Below are 21,698 nucleotides of genomic sequence, written 5' to 3' on the forward strand. Positions count from 1 at the left end.
GTGGGGAGGCAGGGGGTAGAACAAGAACTTACCATAACAGTCTGTTATAAGAAGTTGAGGGGGAGAGGTCAGCTGCATTAGAGTAACCTTGCTACTGTTTCCTCCCAATTAAAGGCACTTCTAAAGCTACTACACTACTAAATCTACAGTAAATGTTTTAAGGTTAACAGTGCATCGTCCTGAAGTTGATTCCTATAGTCTAAAGTCAAGCTAATGACAAGGAGCATAAATCTGACTAAATGTTAATGAATACATTTTGGGGAGAGAAAGAGAAGGGACCCCCCCACCCACCCCCCCTCCATGGATACACACTGCATTAACACAGATGTAAAGTGATCAAGTCACAGAACATTAGTATGTATGTATGTATGCATATAAATATTCTTCCTAAAAAGGCAATCTGGTAAAATAGTTTGTTCCCAGATTTCAGCTGTCGGCCTGTGTCCACTGCACCTAACTCCTAAATCAAATCTGCCAAGCTGTTTTGACACAAGAGTCACTTCAGTCACTATCTGAGAAAAAAGATATTTCAAGCAGAACCCTCATTAATGACCACAGCAAGCCTTTCAATTAGCTAATGAAATGCTCCACCGCATATAATGAGCCAAACCACAAAAACACAGAAGGGATTAGGGACCAGAAGCTCTAGAAGATGAGAACTACTAAAGACAAAATTGTGCGATTTGAAGCATCACTCGCTTTGCTTTTAAATATTTGTGCAAAACTTACGTAATGTTTGTATATAAAAATTATTACAGCTTTCAATACCTCATTTAGCAGTGTTAACTTAGAAAAGACAAAATGATATGCTGTGTTCTCCCCAAACCTTTAAGCCATTGCATCATCTTAATCTTCATTTGCAAGTGTCTCAGTGGACAGCCAGATTTTGGCACCACTTAAAAATTTACTTAAAGGTGTTCCCAGAATGCTCCGTCTGCACAGGTTCCCTACAGGAGAAAATGGGAATGAGGAGGAGAGAAAGTCTGGGGCCCCAGAGGTGTCATTTAAACTATTTGCTCTGAAGTACATCCTGCTTTGATCCAGTTCCGAGCAGTTGCCTTGCAAAGAAGAGTTGCTTTTGTACTGCCGAAGATTCCGGTTTAACATGTCTACTTCATCTGCCAGCAAAGAAACTTTATGGAAAGCAGTGATGAAGCCACCGTGGTTAATCTGGGCCTCGGGAACCCACCGGAAGTAGCAGAGTTTCCACAGTTTTATTTGTGTTCCAGAGATATGGGGTAGAATTATGCCGTGCAAATCAACGGGCTTTGCAAACCAGTCTCTGAAGTACTGCTCCATACTGTTGCTCTGACTCTCCGTTTGCTGTAGAAAGTCTGGTTTCAGTTTTAGTATCAGAGAGTTTCTTCTTGGAAGGAACTCTTGCTCATTGATGATTCCATTTTTTAGTGCTGGGGGGACACCTCGCAATGTGGAGCTGTAGTTTTTCTATAGAAAATAAATACCAGTAATTTTCCGGTTTTATGAAATAAATAGCAGAAGAGCAGATTTCCCTGAGCTGCTAGGACACATCATCCAGAGAAATGACGTGACCTTTAAACAGTTCTGAGCTTATGAGATGCCACTACAGGGCTCAGAGGGCAAACTGTGACTACTCGTGGCCTTTAAAAAGAAATACATATGTTTTCTAGACTTTCTAAAACAATGAATGATTGAATTCATCAGTATTCACTGAAAAAAATGACAACCCTGGGGAAAAAAAGTGGCATCTCATCACTTTTTCATCGGTGAACTAATGCAAATGTTGGCAGCGAGCTCAGTTGTATCAGAAAATGCCCTGGAACACAAAGCTTAACAGTGCACATTTTTACTTCTACAGAAAATAATTTCTTCAGGCTGGGAAGCTAAGAGAATTAATGCTCCTATTGCTAAACTGAGAGTGTAAAACACTATATGACTCTAAATTTTTAAGCATTAACACCTTATGGTTAAGCACAGAAACAGTCTATTCACAGACAGACATCACTATAGTTACCTTTGAGCGTTTGAAAGTTTTCACTGCTCCATTTTGTACACATGGTGCGCTCTTGCCAATATACAAAGGGTTGTGGAAGAGCAGGCGATCCCTGCTTGTAAACTGAAGAGACCAGTCCCAAACACAAGGAAATTTGAGGCCTTTCTCATCACCCAGCTGAATATTTTTGCTTATGGCAAATTCCTGCAAGAAGTTAACATTCAGGCATATTAAAAATCAAAGAGAACAGGCTTATTCACAAATCTTAATTGTAAACCAGTGCATAACTATTGGGCAATGAAGAGCAGGAATATAATTTAGAGGTGGCTGCGGACCAAAGCAACTGAGCAGCAAGACTGTCTGCTGCTGGAGAAAACAGCTACCCTCTTTTTTCATTTGTGCAATGCAGAGGCAGGACTACTGCTCACCTAGCAAAAATTACTTTTCAATTATATAGTGAATTTGTTAAACACCCCAAACGATTATTCTGAGAATACACTGATGGTCCCTCAATGCTCTGCTTCCTTTTAAGGTAGCCACCTACAACTTTAAAGGGAAAATATTTAACAATTAAGTAAGCTTTACTTCATCAGTCATCAAAAGTTTTCTACACACAGTTCTGAGAAGCTCCAGTTTTCCAAAACAAGTTTTAAGTGTTCAGTTTTCTAAATACCTTCATTGTGCATTACTATTTGAACTTTACACAGTCTTTCCCATCTTTTTCAACTATTTAAACAATTATGTCAAGAGATTATAAAATTTGCCTGAAGTGTGAAATTGTATTTATTGCCTGTCATTCTACTTCATCAGTTTCGGATATAAATCTGTTTCCTAGAGGAGTACAAATAAGAATGTACAATAACAATGCTTTTCTAGAAAAAAATGAAAAATAAATTAACAGACTTTCTTCCTGAATAGTTAGTTATTGTCTATGCAAAGATCACCTGAAAGGACATTCTGATCATATTCATCTGGGGAGCTGAATATTTTGCCCCAAACGGAGTGTGACATTTTGAAAAATACAAAGGAATACCATTTAGCTGAGATGGTGTTATTTCCAGAAGGGCATGCTGAAGTCTCCTATTTGAAAAGCAGGTGCAACACTTCATACTCACAGTGCTTTCCTTTACTCGCTGATGAGGACAATTGAAAAGGAAAGTGCCAAACAATGAGATACGTGCACTGTCGTACAATATAGTCAAGTACATTTCAGAAAACTCGAAGGCTGCTGGGTATTGTTCTAGCAGCTGCCAAACACAGTCAAGAAACATCAAGAACAAAGGAGACTGAGAAAAGAAACAGAATTATTAGATTGAACATAAGCTTTTCCCAAGTCATACCAATTTCTTTGCAGTTAGTGCTCCATCAGGGTATTTAGCTACACCTCTGGTACATTCCTCAACAGGGTAAACTCTTTGGAGTATTTTATGCAACTGGAATACCCTGTATTTCTGTTTAGCCACTTTTACAAGCAATTATGTCAGGTGGCTCTCTCAGCATTACCTTTCCACAGCCTTCCCTCATGGTAAGAAGCCAGTCAGTTCTTTCCTGGGCTCTCTTCATACTGATGTAGCTACAAAAATGCTTTCTGCCATCTTGTATGTCCGTCATAAATTCTAGATTAGTGCTTGTATGAGCCTTCCTCACTACCTGGTCTTATTTTCACAACGTATATACTTCCTTCTTGTTTGAAATTACAGGAGAGCTTATGATTCAGCCATGTTACCTTCTCACTGCACTGTCTAGCTCTTCCCACAGTGGCCCACAAATGGCAAAAGTATAAACCATCATTTATCAGAAGCTTTAGAAATATAGGGTCAAAATATCTGCTTTCTCATCATTTCCCCCTTGGCATTTCTCTTCCTTTAGCCCTTCAGGCATCTTCTCTGCTTAGTGCTCAGTGTCCCTGGTTTACCTGCTGGCTCTGCTCTCCGGGGATCTTGCTTTCTACTGCTCTTGAGCATTGTCCCTGACAAAGGCTGCTAACCTAGGGTCCTCTATTTTTCCAACTGCAATTACAAGTGTTTCCTTTGCAATGAAGAGGCCAAATAAGATTAGCTGGAAAGACTGAAAATCAAGCACTGTGCTACCCTCTGTTAATCTGTTTGGCAGCTGTGTATCAGTTCATAAAGCTGCTGTGCTTCTCTATCAGCTCAATACTTCAAAAAGTACTGCATATTGATAGGTCTTTGCATTCAAAAGAACAGGGATGAAAATGGATACCCCTGGTAAAACAACCAACCAACCCACCCCCTCCAAAACCACCTCTAATCTCCTTTCATTTAATTTTAAATGTGGGCTGTGCTACCATTTGTAACAGTGGGACTTTTTCATACATTAACACTGAAGCAACACAAAAACCCAGCAACATCTGATTTGCACCTGGTGTTTCACTGATCCTCACATGGCTACAGGGGATGAAGAAAATGTGTCTATCCTGGACAAAGACTCGTTTTCTTTGACATTAGTTTCATAAGATTTGAAAGTATTAAAAAACATTTTTACTTTTAGATTTCTGTGTGAATAAATGTTCAGGCCGGTATTAACCAGATACTGTTATCACATACAAATACAATTAATTTTTACCTCTTTGTCAGATCTCTTTAAGTGGTTACACCTATCTAAAAACTGATATCCCGCCATGACCCATTCCTTCTGTATTAAGCTTTGAAATCCAACAATTGTTCGAAAATAGGGGTCCAGCATGACTTGAATGAGAGAAGCAGCAAGACAGCTCAGGTCCCGTCCCTCTTCCTCTGCGAATAACACACCAAGAATGTATGAAATATGTACAGTATACATGCACATATACAGAATTAGATCTCAAAGAGCAAAAAGTGGCAACTACGTCTACTGTTCCGCTTTGAATTTCTTTTAAAACATGCTTTTTGCTGCTGTAATTGTTCTCATAGTTTCAAAAAAAACCTAAAAGAATAAAACAACCTTTTTTTTTTTTTAAACTGAGACTCATACTATAGAAAAGGTTCCTGCAGTATCCAGCACAACAACACATTCATCAAGAACAAAATACCCATCCAAACAGCTGGTATTTAAACCAACATGTAATGAGAAGGAGAGTGTTCATTTTGCTGGAAATTTTCACCATATTTCCCACCCTGAAGCAGTTTTAGGAAGGCCATTGTACAAGGAGAGTGAGATATACCAGCTGAATGGGTCTTGTAAAATTACAACATTACTGATCTCAATACGAACAAGTTTTTCAGTATCTTTTTTTCCTGGAATATCTGTTTGCACTTTACACAACAGCAGCCACTGTTAGTAAAATACTTTTGTATATAGAACCTTTGAGTAAAACTGATATTGCTTATGCAAGGAATATTAGCCCAATTAACACAGCACAGAAGTTCACCCTAAAATTTATTCTGATAAAATCAGAATAAAACTCACAAAGACTCAAAGTGGAATATTTCTTTGATGCTATGGACTACACTACAGTTCAGCTAGGTAACAAAATTGTTTTCATTTCTAGCTCTTCAAATGCCTAAAATATTTTGAAGTGATGGGTTTTATGTACAAGATTAAAAGTTTATCTAAATTTGTTTATCTGTATTATTATACTAATGCTAAGAATTGTTATATGGTTGTATTACCTTGCAGAATTACAGAAACATGCTTACACTCCATCATATATACAAGCTCAGCAGAATGCCTAAGAAACGATCTAGACAGGAACAGGAAAAGAAAGTGATACAACAGTTAATATAACTGGTTCATGCTCTAGAAGAAAAAATATTTGAGATATCTATATTTACCTAACTCATATTAAAATAGAGAATCCTTCAACTGATTCACTGCTTATTTATACTGGTGAAAGTTTTTCACATCTCATTAATCATCATTTTACTAATGGTACACACCTAATATACTCTAACCAGTGAGTATTTTCCAGTGAGGATAGCCACTTCTCTTCAGTTTCTTCAAAAGGCTCTGCAACAAGGAAAGTAATTACATTGCAGAACAACTTCAAGTAAATATTCCTGTTAGCCAGATCTATCAGAATTTGTTGGATTTCAAGAAAATAACCACTATGAAAGGACAGTCCAACATACCATTAACACAGAGCTGTTTGAGTTTGATATGTGCAGCCTGGATTTCCTGGATGTTTGGGAGACACTTGTCCAGATCAGATTTGTAAACGTCACTTCTCAGGGGATGGCTTCGAGTTATTGCATTACAAATCCTAAGTAAGAAAAAGAAACAGACATTTCATTATTGGCAAGGAGAGAAACAGTCTTTCAAGAAACATGATAGTCTTTACTGCAAACAACTAAAGCCACATAAAACGTGCACCTTATTTTAAAAAAAAGTTTAATACTTTATATTCATATATTTTTATATTGCTCCTGCCACAAAGCTATTGACTAGTTACAAAACAAAAAAATGGAAATGCTGTATCATTAAACAACATGTTTCAGAAATGAAAATCTGAGGATGACTTACAGTTAAATAGCTCTATTTAATTTTTAGTTTTCCAGATTTTTAGAACTTATCTACACTAAATAAACAGAACATATATGAAGCTTATAAAGCCAGGAAATCAGACAGGGTTTCAAATAAAACTCTGAGCTCCAACCTAACACACATAATCCAGGTGTTTGTACTACTACAAAAAGTCACCTTACAAATTAAAACAAAGAACAAAACATACCAAGCTAGTAAACTACTTCTGTGAGGCTCTAAATGCTTTCATCTTTCATCAAGGACAGTGAATGACAAATATTTCACAGAAATACTGTGTGCATTGTGGCACTAAATCTATAGAAATGTATTTCCCAATGCCACTAATAAATTAAATAGTTTTGTCTTTCAGAAGCAGGTAAGAAAATCTCCACCAAAAAGTTGTATTATAGTAACATCGATAGAAAAGATTAATTCTGATCCTTTTAACTGACTGAGTCTGATCCTTGCCATCTGAATGACTAGCCACCTAAAAAATTAACATCCCTTAAAATCTGAAAAATTATTCAGTATTCAAAACTGAAGCAGACCTTGAATAGGAGCTGTACCAGCACTATAGTCAGAGAACAGTTTCTCAAAAGCTGTTGCACTACAACCTTATGAAGCAAGTATGCTCTCAATTACAAACTGCTGCTGTATGTTGCACATAGTCACCACTTGTGTTATCCTGCATGTCTAATTAAGAATAACATAAAAAATCATTTACCTTTGATCAATTCTTCTTTGTTGCAACACGTCTTTAATGTTGGCCATTCTTACAAGGGCACTCCCGTTAGGGTGATTCCAGGACCATAACTAAAATGGGAAAAAAAACACAAAAGAAACAATAATGAAGGTTAGCATTATTCTATAGCATTTTTTTTTCCTAATGTTACACACAAAACGATGTTAACTGGCATACATATCTTTAAGATTAATATTGTACAATGATCAAGAACAGTAACAGAATAAAGACTACACTTACTGGCATTCGTCTCCCAATAAAAGAGTAGGAGTATAGCTTAAGGTCTTGATCTGCTAAGGAAGATGGAACCACAAAATATTCTGGAAGGCTTGGGGAAAAAAAATATGATACAAAAGGTTACTTTTCCCTATATATTTTACCAGCTTTCCTCTTGTTGCAATGCTGTCTTACCAACTCTGTTAAACTATAGTGCACCAGCCCCTAAAGCTGCAGTGCTAACTGCTTGTCCTGTATGCATGATCTTACGTACCACTGCTACAGCTGAGATGTATTTGTTTAGAAACGTGCATGTTTCAGAGGGAGGTACAAATGCACAAAAGCAACAGATGCCAAAATATTACACATTTTTTAATGACAGCATTTGCAGGATTTTTCAACTGAGGGCCTCTCCAGCAAGTGGCACATTTAAGAGGTGAAGTGCAGAGTCAGGTAGGATGGAGGCTTTGGTAGAGGAGACAGGAAAAAACAGTACAATAGCCTTGCTTTTGTCTACTTGTGTTGTAAGAGAAACTTACCAAGTAGATATCATATAACCTTCATTGACTGAACAAACTCTCCACTCTGATGCACCTGTCCTTTTGATTTCTCTATCCCAATCAGAGTAAGTTTCAAACAAAGGCGTCTGCTGACCACTGGCACTGCCGATGCCACCACCACCACCTCCTGGGTCTATTCCATTCACCTTCTTTGCTAGGAAAAGAACATTCATCAATGCACATTTAAAAAAAGAGAGAAAAAAACCCTAAACTCTTCATCTTCCTGATTACAAGAATGAGCCACTACCATCAGGACTAACCCTCCCTATTTTTGTATTATCACAGGTCAGTGATTTAATGACAGCTTCGCGATATGTGAAGATGTAAATGTATTTTTTCCTGCAATTTCAACAGAGAAGCAACAGAAAATTGGTATGTTGTGCTGCTTAACAGAAAGCAAGACATACTAATACTCAGGAATAAATGTTATCTCAGGATTTCTCTCTTCAACATGTCAAAGTTAGCAATGTTTTAAAAACATGAACCCTTTATAGGCTACCCTTTAATTAGGTCCCTTATGAAGAAAGTAAAATAAAAATTATATCATTCCAAAAGCTTTAAATGACTGCTGGATTAACAGCAGATAAAATAAATTGAAGGTCAGGTTAAAAAAAAAAATATATATACATTTTTTTACAGAGAGATTTTTACATCCACACATAAAGATGACCTTTTGTGGCTAGGGACCAAGAAGATTATATAGTCTGTTACTAATATGGAAGGATCTCCTTTGCTGGTTATTGTTTAGGTGCCAAGAAGGCAGTCAGCTGTGTCGAAGACAACTACATTTTGTTTCTTGATGCTTGGAGATGCATTTTTAGATGGAAGTGAAATAAACTGAGACTCGACCCTATTACCTCCCCCATGCAAGCTCCTAGCTTTAGCAGGAGTCTGTAAAGACGTGCCTGCCCAAACAAAGCAGAATATAGCGTTATGGCTCTACTGTCATATCACTGACTGTGTAGTTTCTACTTTCTGCATCTATCAACTTCATTCTTGCACTAGTACTCAGACTGCTTCTGTTTTTCAGAAGAAAACTGGCCTAAAATCAGAATGAAGTAGTTGTTCAGTGTATACAGAGAAATATGATAGTTAACAAAAAATGTTATCGTTTTACTGTTCAATGGCAGGATATATAATTATCAAATACAGCCTGGGAAAAAATGATGTACATACACAGCAGAGCAATGGAGGCTCTTTATGTTCCTCAAGAATCACAAAGACAGCATCTCAACTTTTATTTTACTGGGACTATGAGGAGTAGAGTCATAAAACACAGTGCTGGAATTAAAAGTGCAAAGCCAGAGTTCTATGCTACAAACACCAGGGTTCACAACAACAAAAAAAACCCCAACCCAAAGCAGAAGTATTTCAAACTTTTCTCCAGCAACTGCAGCACAGCAGAACAACTGTCTTTTGGCATTCTGGTCTGCTGCTCCAGAGGAACAATGTTTTTTACCCACCTTATGTAATTCTTCCACTAGGTATTTTTCAATAAAGCAAATGGTATTTTAAGTACAGAGTAAAGGCAACTTTGTGACAGACTAACATTTTGTTCACACTCCAACATTTTATTGTAATTTTATCTCCAAAGTGGCTTCATCCCTATTACTTTATAAGACTAAAGTACCTGGGTTTTAATGAGTGCCCAAGTTTTATCAGGTAAGAAATTGTATGTGTAATTATGTGTGCAATATAATCACATGCACACTTATGCACACTTATTCTTGTGCATGCACAGGGCAGTCATGTAGGCACCTGAATGAAAAACATGCATTTTTGTGCAAATTTGAAGGCCTGAGCTCATAATTCCACAACATTCAAATTTTGTTAACAGGCAGATCAGTGGTTTCTAGTGCCAGCTGCTGAGTAAATATTTCAGTACCACAGAACTACATCAATGGCACTTTATTTGGAGGCTTGTTATGCTAGAACTGATGGTTTTCAGCTGTGTATTGGCTGGGGAACACTAAGCAGTGACCGCACAGCATTACACTAGAAATCAAGTTCCAAAGGCATCTTTTTCAGGCTTACCTAACTGACAAGGTTCAGTTGGAGATTGGCCTTGAGCAGAGAGGGTGTGCTCCAGCTCAGCAGGGGTGGTGGAGGTTTTGAGTGGTAAGAACTGCCTAGTAAGCCTCTAGGAAAGAAGGTATGGAGTCCCAAGTTGCACAAATCCTCCTGCAATACCACCAGAAGAGAAACTTATTCCCAAGAGAAGGGCAGGTGAACAAGCCTGCCTGCTGGGAGATTAGCTAGGTACCTAGAGTACCAATATAGACATACAATAGGAGGATCGAAGCGTGAATTGAGAAATATGAGTATTCATGCTGACATAAGTGCTGACATAGGTAGTTTTGGTTTGTTTCAGACAGAAAAGACATTTCCTTCAATTTGGTTGTTAATGTCTATCACAATGAGTGACTTATAAACCAAAGTAAGCGGTTGGGTGCAGGACAAGCCAATTTTATCATCCCTGGAGAAAGCCTCAAATGCTTTTTGCCACTGCTTCTAGACAGAAGTCTTGCTAAAATGACATATTATGAAATAGGAAAAAAAAAAAGAAAATATTTTCATACTCACCTGGATTATGATATATTTCTCCAACATACTCAAATGCAAAGAGAAGCTGAAGATCCGTTGGCTGAGAATAATGAGCTATTGCAAGGCACACCTAAGAAAGAATAATTTGTTACTGTTATTTATAGCTGCAAAATTTATTGCCCTTAATTATGACAGTATAAAATATGCAGAGCAAAAGTTAAAAATCAGTCTTCTGATGTTTTAATTCTGTATTTTAAACCTATTTAGCAAGAGACCATTACTGTAATCATACTAGATGAGTTCATGACCATCTATCAAGAGTGATTAACTGGTAAGGGTGGACTAAGTTTTAGCAAGAAAAGTCAGCCAGCATGAAGCATCCCTAAACATGATTCTCTGTATCAACAGAGACAAGCAAGGACTTGGAGCTACTGTGATGTGCTTGCCCACCTGCATACAGAAGGAGAACAGAAAAGAAAAAAGCACAACACACTAGTGGTGAGCACAGTACAGCAAAGTCTCATTTGTAACTGGTCTTTTGAGAAATAATTTTTTTCTTCAAATAAAGAGTACTTGTCAACAAAGCACAAGGATGTAAGAATGGCCATACTAAGTCAGTTCAAAAGGTCCAACCTAGCACTGTGTTCCTGCCATGGCCAGCAATCAATCCTTAGAGAAGAGGATAAAAAGAGAAAGCATGTAATGAAATTTTACCAAGATATTTTCCAACACTTCAACAGGTTCTTGAAGTGTGTTTTCCCTTTATAAAAGTCCTCTCGGTTCTTCTCTAAAGTATCATATTTAACCAAAAGTTTGTATCGAGTTAATTTTTCATTATCTTTTCCACTAGTTCACCCCATATAGGCAGGAGGCACACCACTCTATGCTACCCAAAACTCAACCTTCAAAACTTTCTGCTCTTAGAAGGGAAGACAGGAAGTCGCTCTGAAGACTTCCAGGGCGTGTATGTCAATCTTGCATCTCATTAAGTTATATTGCAAAATTATGAAGGGCATTGATGAATATAAATCAAACACAAACTGTTCAGCAATAAAGCACTTTTCCCCAAGTTACTTGGAAATAAGTAATTCACAGTGGGAGATGTTTTCATGTTAGTCACTTGTAGTTTGTCAGCTGAATGGCAGACCAAAGATTCTCCATCAATCTCCAATTTCGATAAAAAGTGAAGTTTTAGAGTAGGTCCTTTTGTCAAGTGTGTGGGACCTACAGTTAATTAAACATGCCAGTAATCACCCCCTTCCCAGTACCCAGCTGATCCTGAGAACTGAAACATCAGCCAGGGTAGCAAGATGTCATCTTCATTAAATTTCAGCCTAGCCCTTGTAGGTTCTGTCCCAGATGACGATTTCATTCACCAAAGAAACACATCCATAACTTCTAGATGCCTGCAGGTTTATAGCAAGCTCCAACACTGTCTCTGACAAGCTGATGCATTAACCAGGTTTAACCAGGCTGAGTCACAAGCCCTGCCCTGGGAAGGGAAACTCAGCAGAGATTTAAAGTAAGAGTGATGCCTCCTCAGAACAGCAGAGATTAACCTGGTGCACAAGGAAAGTCTTGCCCCAGTCTTCACATTCTTTGCAACAGTCTCAAAACCAGCATCACATAAGAAACTAGTTTTCTACCCATATAAATTGTTCATTTTGGTAGAACCCTAAGATTATTAAAATTAAGAGTGAAGGACATGGTTTAAGATTAGATACGAGACTTCAAATACAGTCAAGCTGTGCTAGCCTTTGCCTCTTTAAATGTGGATATTCACTAATAAATACAAAAAAAATTGACAAAAAACCCCTAGTGTCTATAAGAATCAAATTCATGAAGTAAAAAGCCTCTGAAGCAGAGATTGCCACTGTTATTCTCCAAACTTCAGGACTGGATTTGGAGTCTTTACCTTTGCCTTCTTCCCTCAGTATTTGCTTCTCCATTTTACTAAAATGTACCTGCCTTACCTCTAGAGAGAATACTTAATGAAAAGGAGGTTATGAAACACAAAACTCTATGCTACATGTTCAGATACAGAAATTCCATATGACAAAGCTTTTAATTAGGGACAAAGACACAGTATAAGTTGATATTATTACCACCTAAAATTGTTCCTTTCCATTTTCTTCCTTCCCTTCAACTCTCTATGACATTTTACAGTTGGCAACATGCTGACCCAAGTTAACACTGCTTAGCAGTTTTGGATATTAGTTTTGAAAAACATCCTGTGCATCCAATAAGTTGTTTTCTGTTACTGAAGGTAAGTTTTCTTATGGTCATAGACATAAAAGATATGCATGACACACAACTGAACAAATACTACTACGGGCAGCGTGGTGCCACAGGGAAGAAACTTGAATTCTGCATGGGGAAAATTAATTGTAGTTTTACTCGCTTGTGTACAATATATATGGCATTATGGAACCTTCGCCATATTTTTATTTACTTTGGCTTTTGATGGGGACATTTCTTACTATTTATAAAACCAGTAATGACTATAGACTAACTTGAGTTGAAAATGGTTTTTCACAAACATTCCCCAACAAAAAAATGCCTATCAAGTCTTAGAAAAACAGTTTCTTTAAGTTTTCTCCCCACACTTCCAGTTCTACAATGAAACTGCAAAAGAAAATAGAGAATGCAACATTCCAGGGAGGTGGGGGGTGAGGGGGATGTGTGGAACAGGACCCCCCTAAAAGGCCCAAACAGTAAAAGATTCACTAGGAGCTAGTCTAGCAAGACTTTTCAAATGAACTAGTGTACGTTTATTTCCAGGATTTGGCAAAACTTAAGAACTACAATGATTAACTGGAAGCCATGCACATTTTATTAAATCTTGTTATTTAAATGTATAAATCAAAGCTGAAGAAGCCAGCTATTTGATTATACTTGGCCTCCTCTAACAGACTGTTTTTGCCTTTCACTCACAATGAAACAAAATGGAAAACTGTGTATGCACAATACACATTTTGATTTCCATTTTTCTATGTAACTTTTCGCTACACTAACTGATATTAACAGAGTTACTCATCTTCATTTATGGGAGTGAAAGATGAAAGCCTTTCAACTACACTGTTCTACTCTCAAGGCTTGAGGATGAACTGCAAGACATTAAATTTCATTGCACTGCCAAATAACAGTAGAAATACAGTAAAACCTATTTTTAAAAGCAGCAGCTGAAATCTGTTATTTACTTGCCGCATTTGAGAAAGAGAGTATGTGTGCGCTGTGTTACAAGGGGTAAAATTGGTGGGGGGGAGATGGTAAGCATATGAGGCCATAGCTGTGCTTTTGAACCCAGCAGCTGAGAAATGCTCACAGGCATTCCACAGTATAGACATCACTCTCAATACCAGGTATTGCATGGGTGCAACAATACACCTGTAGATTACAATACAGGTTCAGGACCTCTATTGCTGTTATTAAAAAGTAGTATATTTACCTATTACTGTCTTCCCTTTTACATTTTAGATAAATTACACTCATATATACACTAAAAAAGTATTAAAGACATACTCATTTTCAGTTTATTTCTCACTAAAACCATATAGTAGTTTTATTGTCTGAAAGTTTCAAAAGACAAGCACATTCCACAGATCTCAGCAGATTATCACCATAACTAGAAAGCTCTTAAATTGGAAGGCAAACATGTTTTACAGGAAATGTTCTCATATCAAACTGAAAAATGTTTGGCATTCTTGCCAATTTACAATTGTATAAAGCTGAAGATATTTAGGCTCAGTCAAATAACAAGAGAATAGGCTGCTTGTTGGAAAGTTCATTTATTAAAAGCAGTAAACACAATGGCTGTAATTATTTCATAGTACAAAGGCCATTTCCCTATGTCAGTGTCCTCTGTTCAACCCTTATCTGAGAAAAATTAATAATACTTTTCAGGGCAAGCCCTCCTCTTTTTCAACAGAAATTTTACCAAGGACAAGACCTTCAAAATATTGCTACCGCTCTTGGAAAAGTTTTGAACAGTCACATTTAAGATGTGCTAGGTTAGTATAGCCCTGCATTCCACCTCCTTCCCTAAGTCAGGATATCCATCTTATGAAGTCACTGGAAGGATATTCTCCTTTCCTACTGCAATTCCTAGTAAGACACCTGTAGTAGACAGTCATGCAACTAGATCAGCTCAAGTCCCACAGACGGAATTTGTTAATATTCCTAGGCACAAAGTATTCTTGGGAAAATAAGATTTCAGGTAACAGGACTTTCAGCCCTACCCATCGTGCATGTTCTCCTAGCTGCTAAGCTATCAATTGTCTAATTGAGAAGTACTCTTTTTTCCCCACTTCTATAAGAATTCCAATACCAGCTATACAGAATACTTAATTTGGTTTGAGTACAACTCATCTACACAAGAGGAAACAATACAAGGATTTCAGAAGGTGAAGTAACTTTTTATATATCGGAATCCTTGTTAAGAATGCATTTGAATTCTAAGTACAGGTTTCCTAAGCCTTAAAAGGAATATTAACATACATTTTAAAAAATGTCTTTACTAAACTATTTTTAAAAATATCTTTAGATAAGTTTACTTCTGAAAAAAGTTTTCTTCACCCCCTCCAATCCCACTCCAAAGACCATAATGATAATAGCATTTTCTCATGCATTTACAGTGTCTTGAGATATTACCAATTTTGTGATTTGTATAAACAATTAGAACAAGGTAATACAGAAGTTGGGAGGGAGGGGAAGGCAGGAAGACATTAGAAAGGGTCAGAATCATTTGTTCAAAACTGAGTTTCATACCATTCTTCATAACAGTTAGGAAAAAACTGTTCCGCTCCATTCCAAGTGTTATGACGTGTGAGAAGGCTAGTTCTGATTGCACAGGAAACAAGATTTGAGATAAATAATTTTCCTTCTGTTTTCATTAAGCATGTGTTTCTGAAACTGCTCTCATACTCATTTAAATAGGTCCCCTGAAGGAAAAGAACTGAGGGAGTTCCAGAAGAGAAAGGGACTGAGAAAATGGAGATATATTTAGGAAACAGGAGATTATAGGGTGTGTGCCATTCCGGTGCACTGCCAAGATTCATATGCGTGGTGAGGCAACACACTATTCATCATCTAACAGTTGTAAGATCTAAAGCCTCACCTTTTCATACGTTTTCATTTCTTTGCCTAATGTCACATACTGTAGTGGCTAGAAATTAGCAGGAGTTTTCACTTTGACTGTCTGTTGTGATTTTTGGAACAAAGTAATTCCTTTTCTTTTAAGGAATGTGAAATGCTTCTTCTTTCCCACTGCCTAACTTAAGACTTCCCCAACTTGCTTACCCTTGCTTCCCCATCCTCCACTTCCTCCCACACCCATCTGGCTTTCCTTCCTTTGGAGACTCTATAGCTTTATTTTAGAGACAAAACAGAACTGAACTACTAAATAGTGATGAGTGTGAATTTCCATTCCCTCTATTACCCCTTAACTCTTGTCTCCCAAATATCCATTAATAAAAGTGAGGAGGAAAATATTTACTTGACTGGTTAATGTTGAGACAGTATTTTATTAGCATGTATCAGCTGCAACTGATGTTGAAGGTATTTTTTCTAATAGAACTGATTTTAAAGCTTCTCAGTAATTTACCCCAAAATAAACTAATTCACCTCAAAATCCAATGTGTTCCTGCAATTTGTTTCTGCTTAAAGGTAGATTAGGTAAACTCTGAAAGTTCTACCAGTATTACCCACACATCATGTCTGTATGTAATCAAGTCAGACTGTCCACATCTGAAGCTTGACTGCTTTCACACTTGAAGCCTTTTCTCCCACACTTACTACCAAGAAGAGACTCAATACTCTCTATTCTAGTAAGGCAGCTTAATCAGTAAGGGTTATTCTCACTTATGCCCTGTTCACCAAATATAGGTACTTTCTTAGGAACAGATTACATTCTCTTTGCCAACACCAATTTACGTAACTGAATGTTGATGAGTATTTCCATTACTTTCAAGGAACTATGCATAAATCAAATTACTTAAACGTATAAAGTTAGTATGTGTTCCCCTTGTAACTATTCCATCTATTTAAAGTTCATTTTTAAATAGTAATTATCAAGCGTGTTGTTTTTATTTCTTTAACTGTTGCTCTACACAGAACATTTGCTAGCATCTGGCAACAGGTTAGAGTTTGTACTCCCATAGTTGAAGTGTATATTTTAGTAGGTAGGTATTTCATTTTGACCTACCAGTGTTTTATTCACAGAATGATATTCCTCTGTATACCAAAGTGACATTTAGTTACAAATCTCCCTGCTCTGATTTGTATAGCTGACTATTTATGTAAAATTTGCTAAAAGATGCTCTTTATAAAGCACTAACATGCAGGTCTCTTGCTTTACAGAACAGAGATTGTAACGCTAACTGTAACATCGCTTTCCCTTCTGCTTATTTTAAACACAAGTGGAAAAAAAAAAACCCTTATTCAGAAACGCTGCAGTCATAAATACTTCAGACATGATTTTCATTATAGCCTGCACAATTCACTGATTCCAACAGAAACTGAGTTCTGCAGTTTCTCAACTCGAAGCACCCATGAAAACTTTCATAAAACATGTAACTACAATTTATCCAGTTAATTTTTTTTACTCAGGAAACCTTCATATCTAGCTCCAAAATGAGCATAAGCAAGTTTGTGAGGAAAAAAATATATCTGAGAATTATTTTGATTTTTCTCAGAGATGACTGGAGATTAGACCCCCAGGTCAAAAGAAAAGACAAGAAGCTGGTGAGGGTCCCATGGTGGGCTACCAAGGTGGCTACGGTCCTGAAGTACATCTTCTGAAGAAATGGGGCTCATTTATCAATAATGAGACTGCAGGAAACCACCACCAGGAAGGTAGTTACAGTTACTCAGTCTTGCCAGATGACATAAGAGGCAGGAGCCAGAAACTCATCTTGTGACATTCCCGCTGGATATCAGAAAAAACATGCAGCACTGAAACAGGTTACCCACAGAGAGACAAGGCTCTCCATCGCTGGTGGTTCTAAGATAAAACTGGATAAATCCAAGCCAACATGATCTAATCCTGGCAGCTCTGAAGAGAAAGGCAGACCAGGTGATCGCCACAGGCCCCTCCCATCCAGCACCTCTGACTACACTCAGTTCTCTACTACAACATTCTCTCGGTCAGAAGACAGTTCTAGCACACTCAGCTGAAGAGAAGAGCAGGAATTCCCTCTTATCAGAACTCAGTTACACTTTAGGTCTCAGTCCTCCCTACAAAAGTTATGCACACACAATTATTTCCAAGTAGACAGCTACCAATGTTTTCGTGCACAAATAGCTGGATGTAAATAAATACTAAAGAGGTCTTCCAGAAGTATAATGAGGCCGAACCACCTTCTTTTGTTTTTAAACATCAGGATAACATTGCTAATATGTATTACTTGAATGGCATAAACAGAAACCAGATAAAATCTTTCGAGAGTGTGGTGCTAGAATGCTATTTAAATACCACAAAGAACAAAATAACTCTATTCAGTATGCTCTGTAGACCATTCTAGTTGTGTTCACCAGCATCCCCAAATAATTTACACAAAATCCTGATAGAAGAAACCTGATCAAAGGATCTCATGGTTTTAGACATTTGTATTAATGGTCACAGAATAACGTTATTATGGAAACATTAGATTAACAGAACCTTATCTCCCTTCAGTATAAATGTGCTTCTGTGATACACCCACACAAAGCTGCAGTAACTCCTTGATGCGTCAAAACTGCAACAGTAGCAACACAGCTGATGATATGATTTGTGCAAGTTTTCTTCCACTCCTCTAGTAAGAGCATTCTGATACTTGAGAATGGCAGCTGTTACACTTTTAGTCACCAACAGCACTATCTTTACAACCACACAGCTTCAGATCCTTCTGATCTCTAGAACTAGCTGTTCTTCCTATCAAAAGAAATCATGTCAGATGATGTAATTATAAATGTATAAAACAAGCGCCTTCATAAAAAGGTTTCTCCTTTTGCTCTTGCATAAGTAAATACAGCACAAAAAGTGTTAATGAGATGCTGAGTTTATGCTCTCTTCCTCACTCCTCCAGGCTAATCACTCTTCTTAGCTGCAACAGCCAATTAGAAACAACCGCTATAACGATACTGCAGTAGACAGGCTGCTCCAGGAAGATTTCAGAGAAGCTGTGAAAGGTGAATTGACTGCAGAAAGATTGCCAAATATGAAAGGTTACAAACAGCAAAGACAGCAAGCAGGGAGGAACATAGAAAAGCTGAGAGGAAGAATGGTCTGCTTCATTACTGGGCTTCTGCCCATGGACCTCTGAGAGGGTAAAAGGTGAAAAAGTGATGAACTGGTTCATCAGTTACTCAAGTTGATAACTGCAGACTTATGTCTGAGCAGATGGTTCTTAGGACTTACAGGCTTAAGCCCAAACTTTATCCTACTGAGAAGGGGAATTCTTAAGCTCTGTGAGCAAACTGGGTCATTCCTTATGAAACGATTGCTGTGCCATGCCTGGCCATGCAGTGGTGCCATGGAGGTCAGAGGAGCCGTAACTCCACCTATGGCAGCGATCCAGCAGGAAGCTGGTGAACTAACCGTCACTGATTGGCGGAAACTGCTCTGGACCTTACCCGGTTAAGTAACAGTGTATGCTTTTGTTGAGACTTATGACAAGTGTTAAAACTGGGGAAGGAATGAAATTTCTAGCAATGTACAGACAGAAGTAATTCCTCTTGTCAAGAGGTATACAAGTCTTTTCTAACAAAATGTTGAGAAAGAGCACAGTTTTGTGTAGATTAGACAAACTGATTCCAAGAGCTTGCTAGAGAACTTGCTGTGTGAAGCAAATAAGAAGAGTGTACATAACTTAATACACTTTACCTATGGGTAAATTAACCTTATGACCTTATGACTTTCAGAAAATGTATCAAAGTTTCAAACAATTTCCATAAAAACATAAATATCTGTTGTACAGCTGCAATGCAGTATTCAGATTCCAGTCTTTAAAAATATTTGTCTAATAAGTAATTTTTAGAAGTACAACAGATATGTTAAGAAACACAGATTTATCTTGCATTAAAAGAAACAGTTAATACATCATGTTAAATATTTACCTAATAATTTTGACTGTAAAAATCTAGATATTCTCCTGTAACAGAATGTGATTAATTTGCAATTCTTCCCCCTCTACTTCTCTATCAAAACATAAACCAAAATGTTCTTATTGGCACAACTGTTGCTACATGTAGTGACTACAAGGCAAGATTTCATAAGAAGATAGAATACCTTTTTCGCACTTTCGGGACCTGCTTCATCAAAACGAAATCTGACAATACGGAAGTCTTTGCAATAAATTATTAATTCAGTTGGATTAAATTTAAGTTTTTGGTTGGGACCAAGGACCTTCTGCTTCCTCTTGGTGTCATTCACTGTAAAGAAAGGACAAAGTTATTGGACTCTGTTTTGTAAGGATACAACACAAGACTGACTCAAACAGACAGAGTAATACGCTACCAGCAGTTTTTCATTTAATAGTATATTTCAACTTTTCATTTGAGGTAGAAAATCTAAGGTCCTCCTGTTATCAACCTTCTTTCAAAATGTGGCTGAATTACTGTTTCCTGTATGCTCAGGTTATTTTTGTCCATCAACAACTTCACAAACAAGAAATTAACACACAGTATTCCCAAGAGCAATTTTTGTTCCCAGTTAATTGTGCATGGCACAGTGCCCTTCTGATGCACAGTAAATAGCACATGCACTGAGTTTTTAGAAGTTTTTTTTTTTTTACTTGGATATATAAGAAAGTGCTGGAGTTAAGACTAAGATTAACTCTTTGTTTCTTAGATAAAACTCAAGAATGTAAGTACAGTAAATTGCCAGCTGGTCTAGAACCTGCATAGACAGGCTGTGTCTTGGCCTATGTATCTCCTTTTCAAACAGAGAAAATTAAGTTGTTAAAAGGAAGCATCACAGAAGCCCCAGAGATTTTATTTGTGGTAACTGGGAAAACAGGGGCATGTAGCTGTAGAGTGATTATATTGACATAGCAACCTGGTTGCAGGTATCTTCTGGGTTAAACTTGAGTACTTCCAGGGAACTCAGGGACACCTCCACCTATTCACCTTCAATATAACAACCATCAGCAACCTCTTCTGCAGTATGGGTGAAAAACATCCCCTTAATTCCCATTAGTAAAAGCTTATGGTTCACTAAATTTAGGGTAAACCTGCATAACAGAAGAACAAAGAATAATCTCAAGTGTGTGGCAGGAGCTAAAGAGCTTCAAACCTTGGTGGAAAAGCGAAACAGAAAGGGTTCTTAGAGAACTTCTACCATTCTTCTAATGAAACTGCAAACTTTCATGCTATTTGACAGTTTGGGTAAACATGCACAAAAGCATAATCTAGAATCCGCTAGCCCTCAAGTTTTAAAATAAAAGCTATCTGTAGCCCTCTGCCATTTAGGAACATCACTCTTTATGTGACAGAAGACATAATTAATAGAAATGATTCGAGGTTGGCTGGCTTTTCCCCCCTGTTTAGTAGAATTTACTATGAGCATTTGTATGAGACGGTAAAAGAAAATACTGCAACACCCCATTTATCAACATCTCTCCATACAAAACTGGTGTTAACAGATTTGCAATACTGCTACCATTTTGTCACCTCTACCTGGTATTTTTGAAAAGGGGCAACAAATGTGGGCCAGTGCAAGACCATATGACAGGTCAATAGCACCTCTTCCTTTAAAAAATAGCATTTCTTCATAACATTCTCCCTCAGATACACATTAATCTTTTTACAGTAATTACAACCAGCTTCCAGAGTAGAAATGGATTACTGGATAAATTTGGGCACTTAAAACTTGTAAGTAATGATTTAAGCTACCTACAGTCAGAAAATCAAGTATTTAACAGTCCACATCATAATCAAGATTTGAAAAATTATCACTTATATGCAATTCTTCAATTACAAGATGAAAAACATTCTTCTTAACAAACAGGTTAGCACAAAGTATCCACCGAAACAAAAAGTGGTTCTTCAAAGTAAGTATTTTAAGTTATTTCTTCAGATTAAGATGCCTGTTTTCATTTGTAGATTTTTGAGGACCACTAGCTCCTAACTTGCTAAGAATCAGACAAGACTGAAAAACACGAGCATTTATGTCAGATATGCCAGCTATGTGTAAATTGTGTAAGTGATGAGCTTTTTGGAAGAGATT

The 21,698-nt window shown here is 37.3% G+C and overlaps 1 protein-coding gene across 3 annotated transcripts in view; it reads right to left on the reverse strand.

Moving 5' to 3' along the window:
- Positions 1–301: 301 nt before the first annotated feature.
- The window catches only part of MTMR10 (myotubularin related protein 10), a 37,742-nt gene continuing 16,345 nt past the window's right edge, over positions 302–21,698 (reverse strand). For all 3 annotated transcript variants that reach the window (XM_074917675.1, XM_074917678.1, XM_074917677.1), the window contains 12 exons: positions 19,761–19,903; positions 10,535–10,625; positions 7,931–8,105; positions 7,416–7,503; positions 7,158–7,246; positions 6,043–6,173; positions 5,851–5,920; positions 5,584–5,654; positions 4,559–4,728; positions 3,088–3,258; positions 1,994–2,176; positions 302–1,446 (listed from right to left, as the gene is read on the reverse strand). In XM_074917675.1, the coding sequence (XP_074773776.1) occupies positions 847–1,446; positions 1,994–2,176; positions 3,088–3,258; positions 4,559–4,728; positions 5,584–5,654; positions 5,851–5,920; positions 6,043–6,173; positions 7,158–7,246; positions 7,416–7,503; positions 7,931–8,105; positions 10,535–10,625; positions 19,761–19,903 (1,982 nt within the window). In that variant the 3' untranslated portion in view covers positions 302–846. The remainder of the gene's footprint in view (positions 1,447–1,993; positions 2,177–3,087; positions 3,259–4,558; positions 4,729–5,583; positions 5,655–5,850; positions 5,921–6,042; positions 6,174–7,157; positions 7,247–7,415; positions 7,504–7,930; positions 8,106–10,534; positions 10,626–19,760; positions 19,904–21,698) is intronic.

The sequence above is a fragment of the Athene noctua genome, chromosome 13 (assembly GCF_965140245.1).
Source record: "Athene noctua chromosome 13, bAthNoc1.hap1.1, whole genome shotgun sequence".
Taxonomy (NCBI): domain Eukaryota; kingdom Metazoa; phylum Chordata; class Aves; order Strigiformes; family Strigidae; genus Athene; species Athene noctua.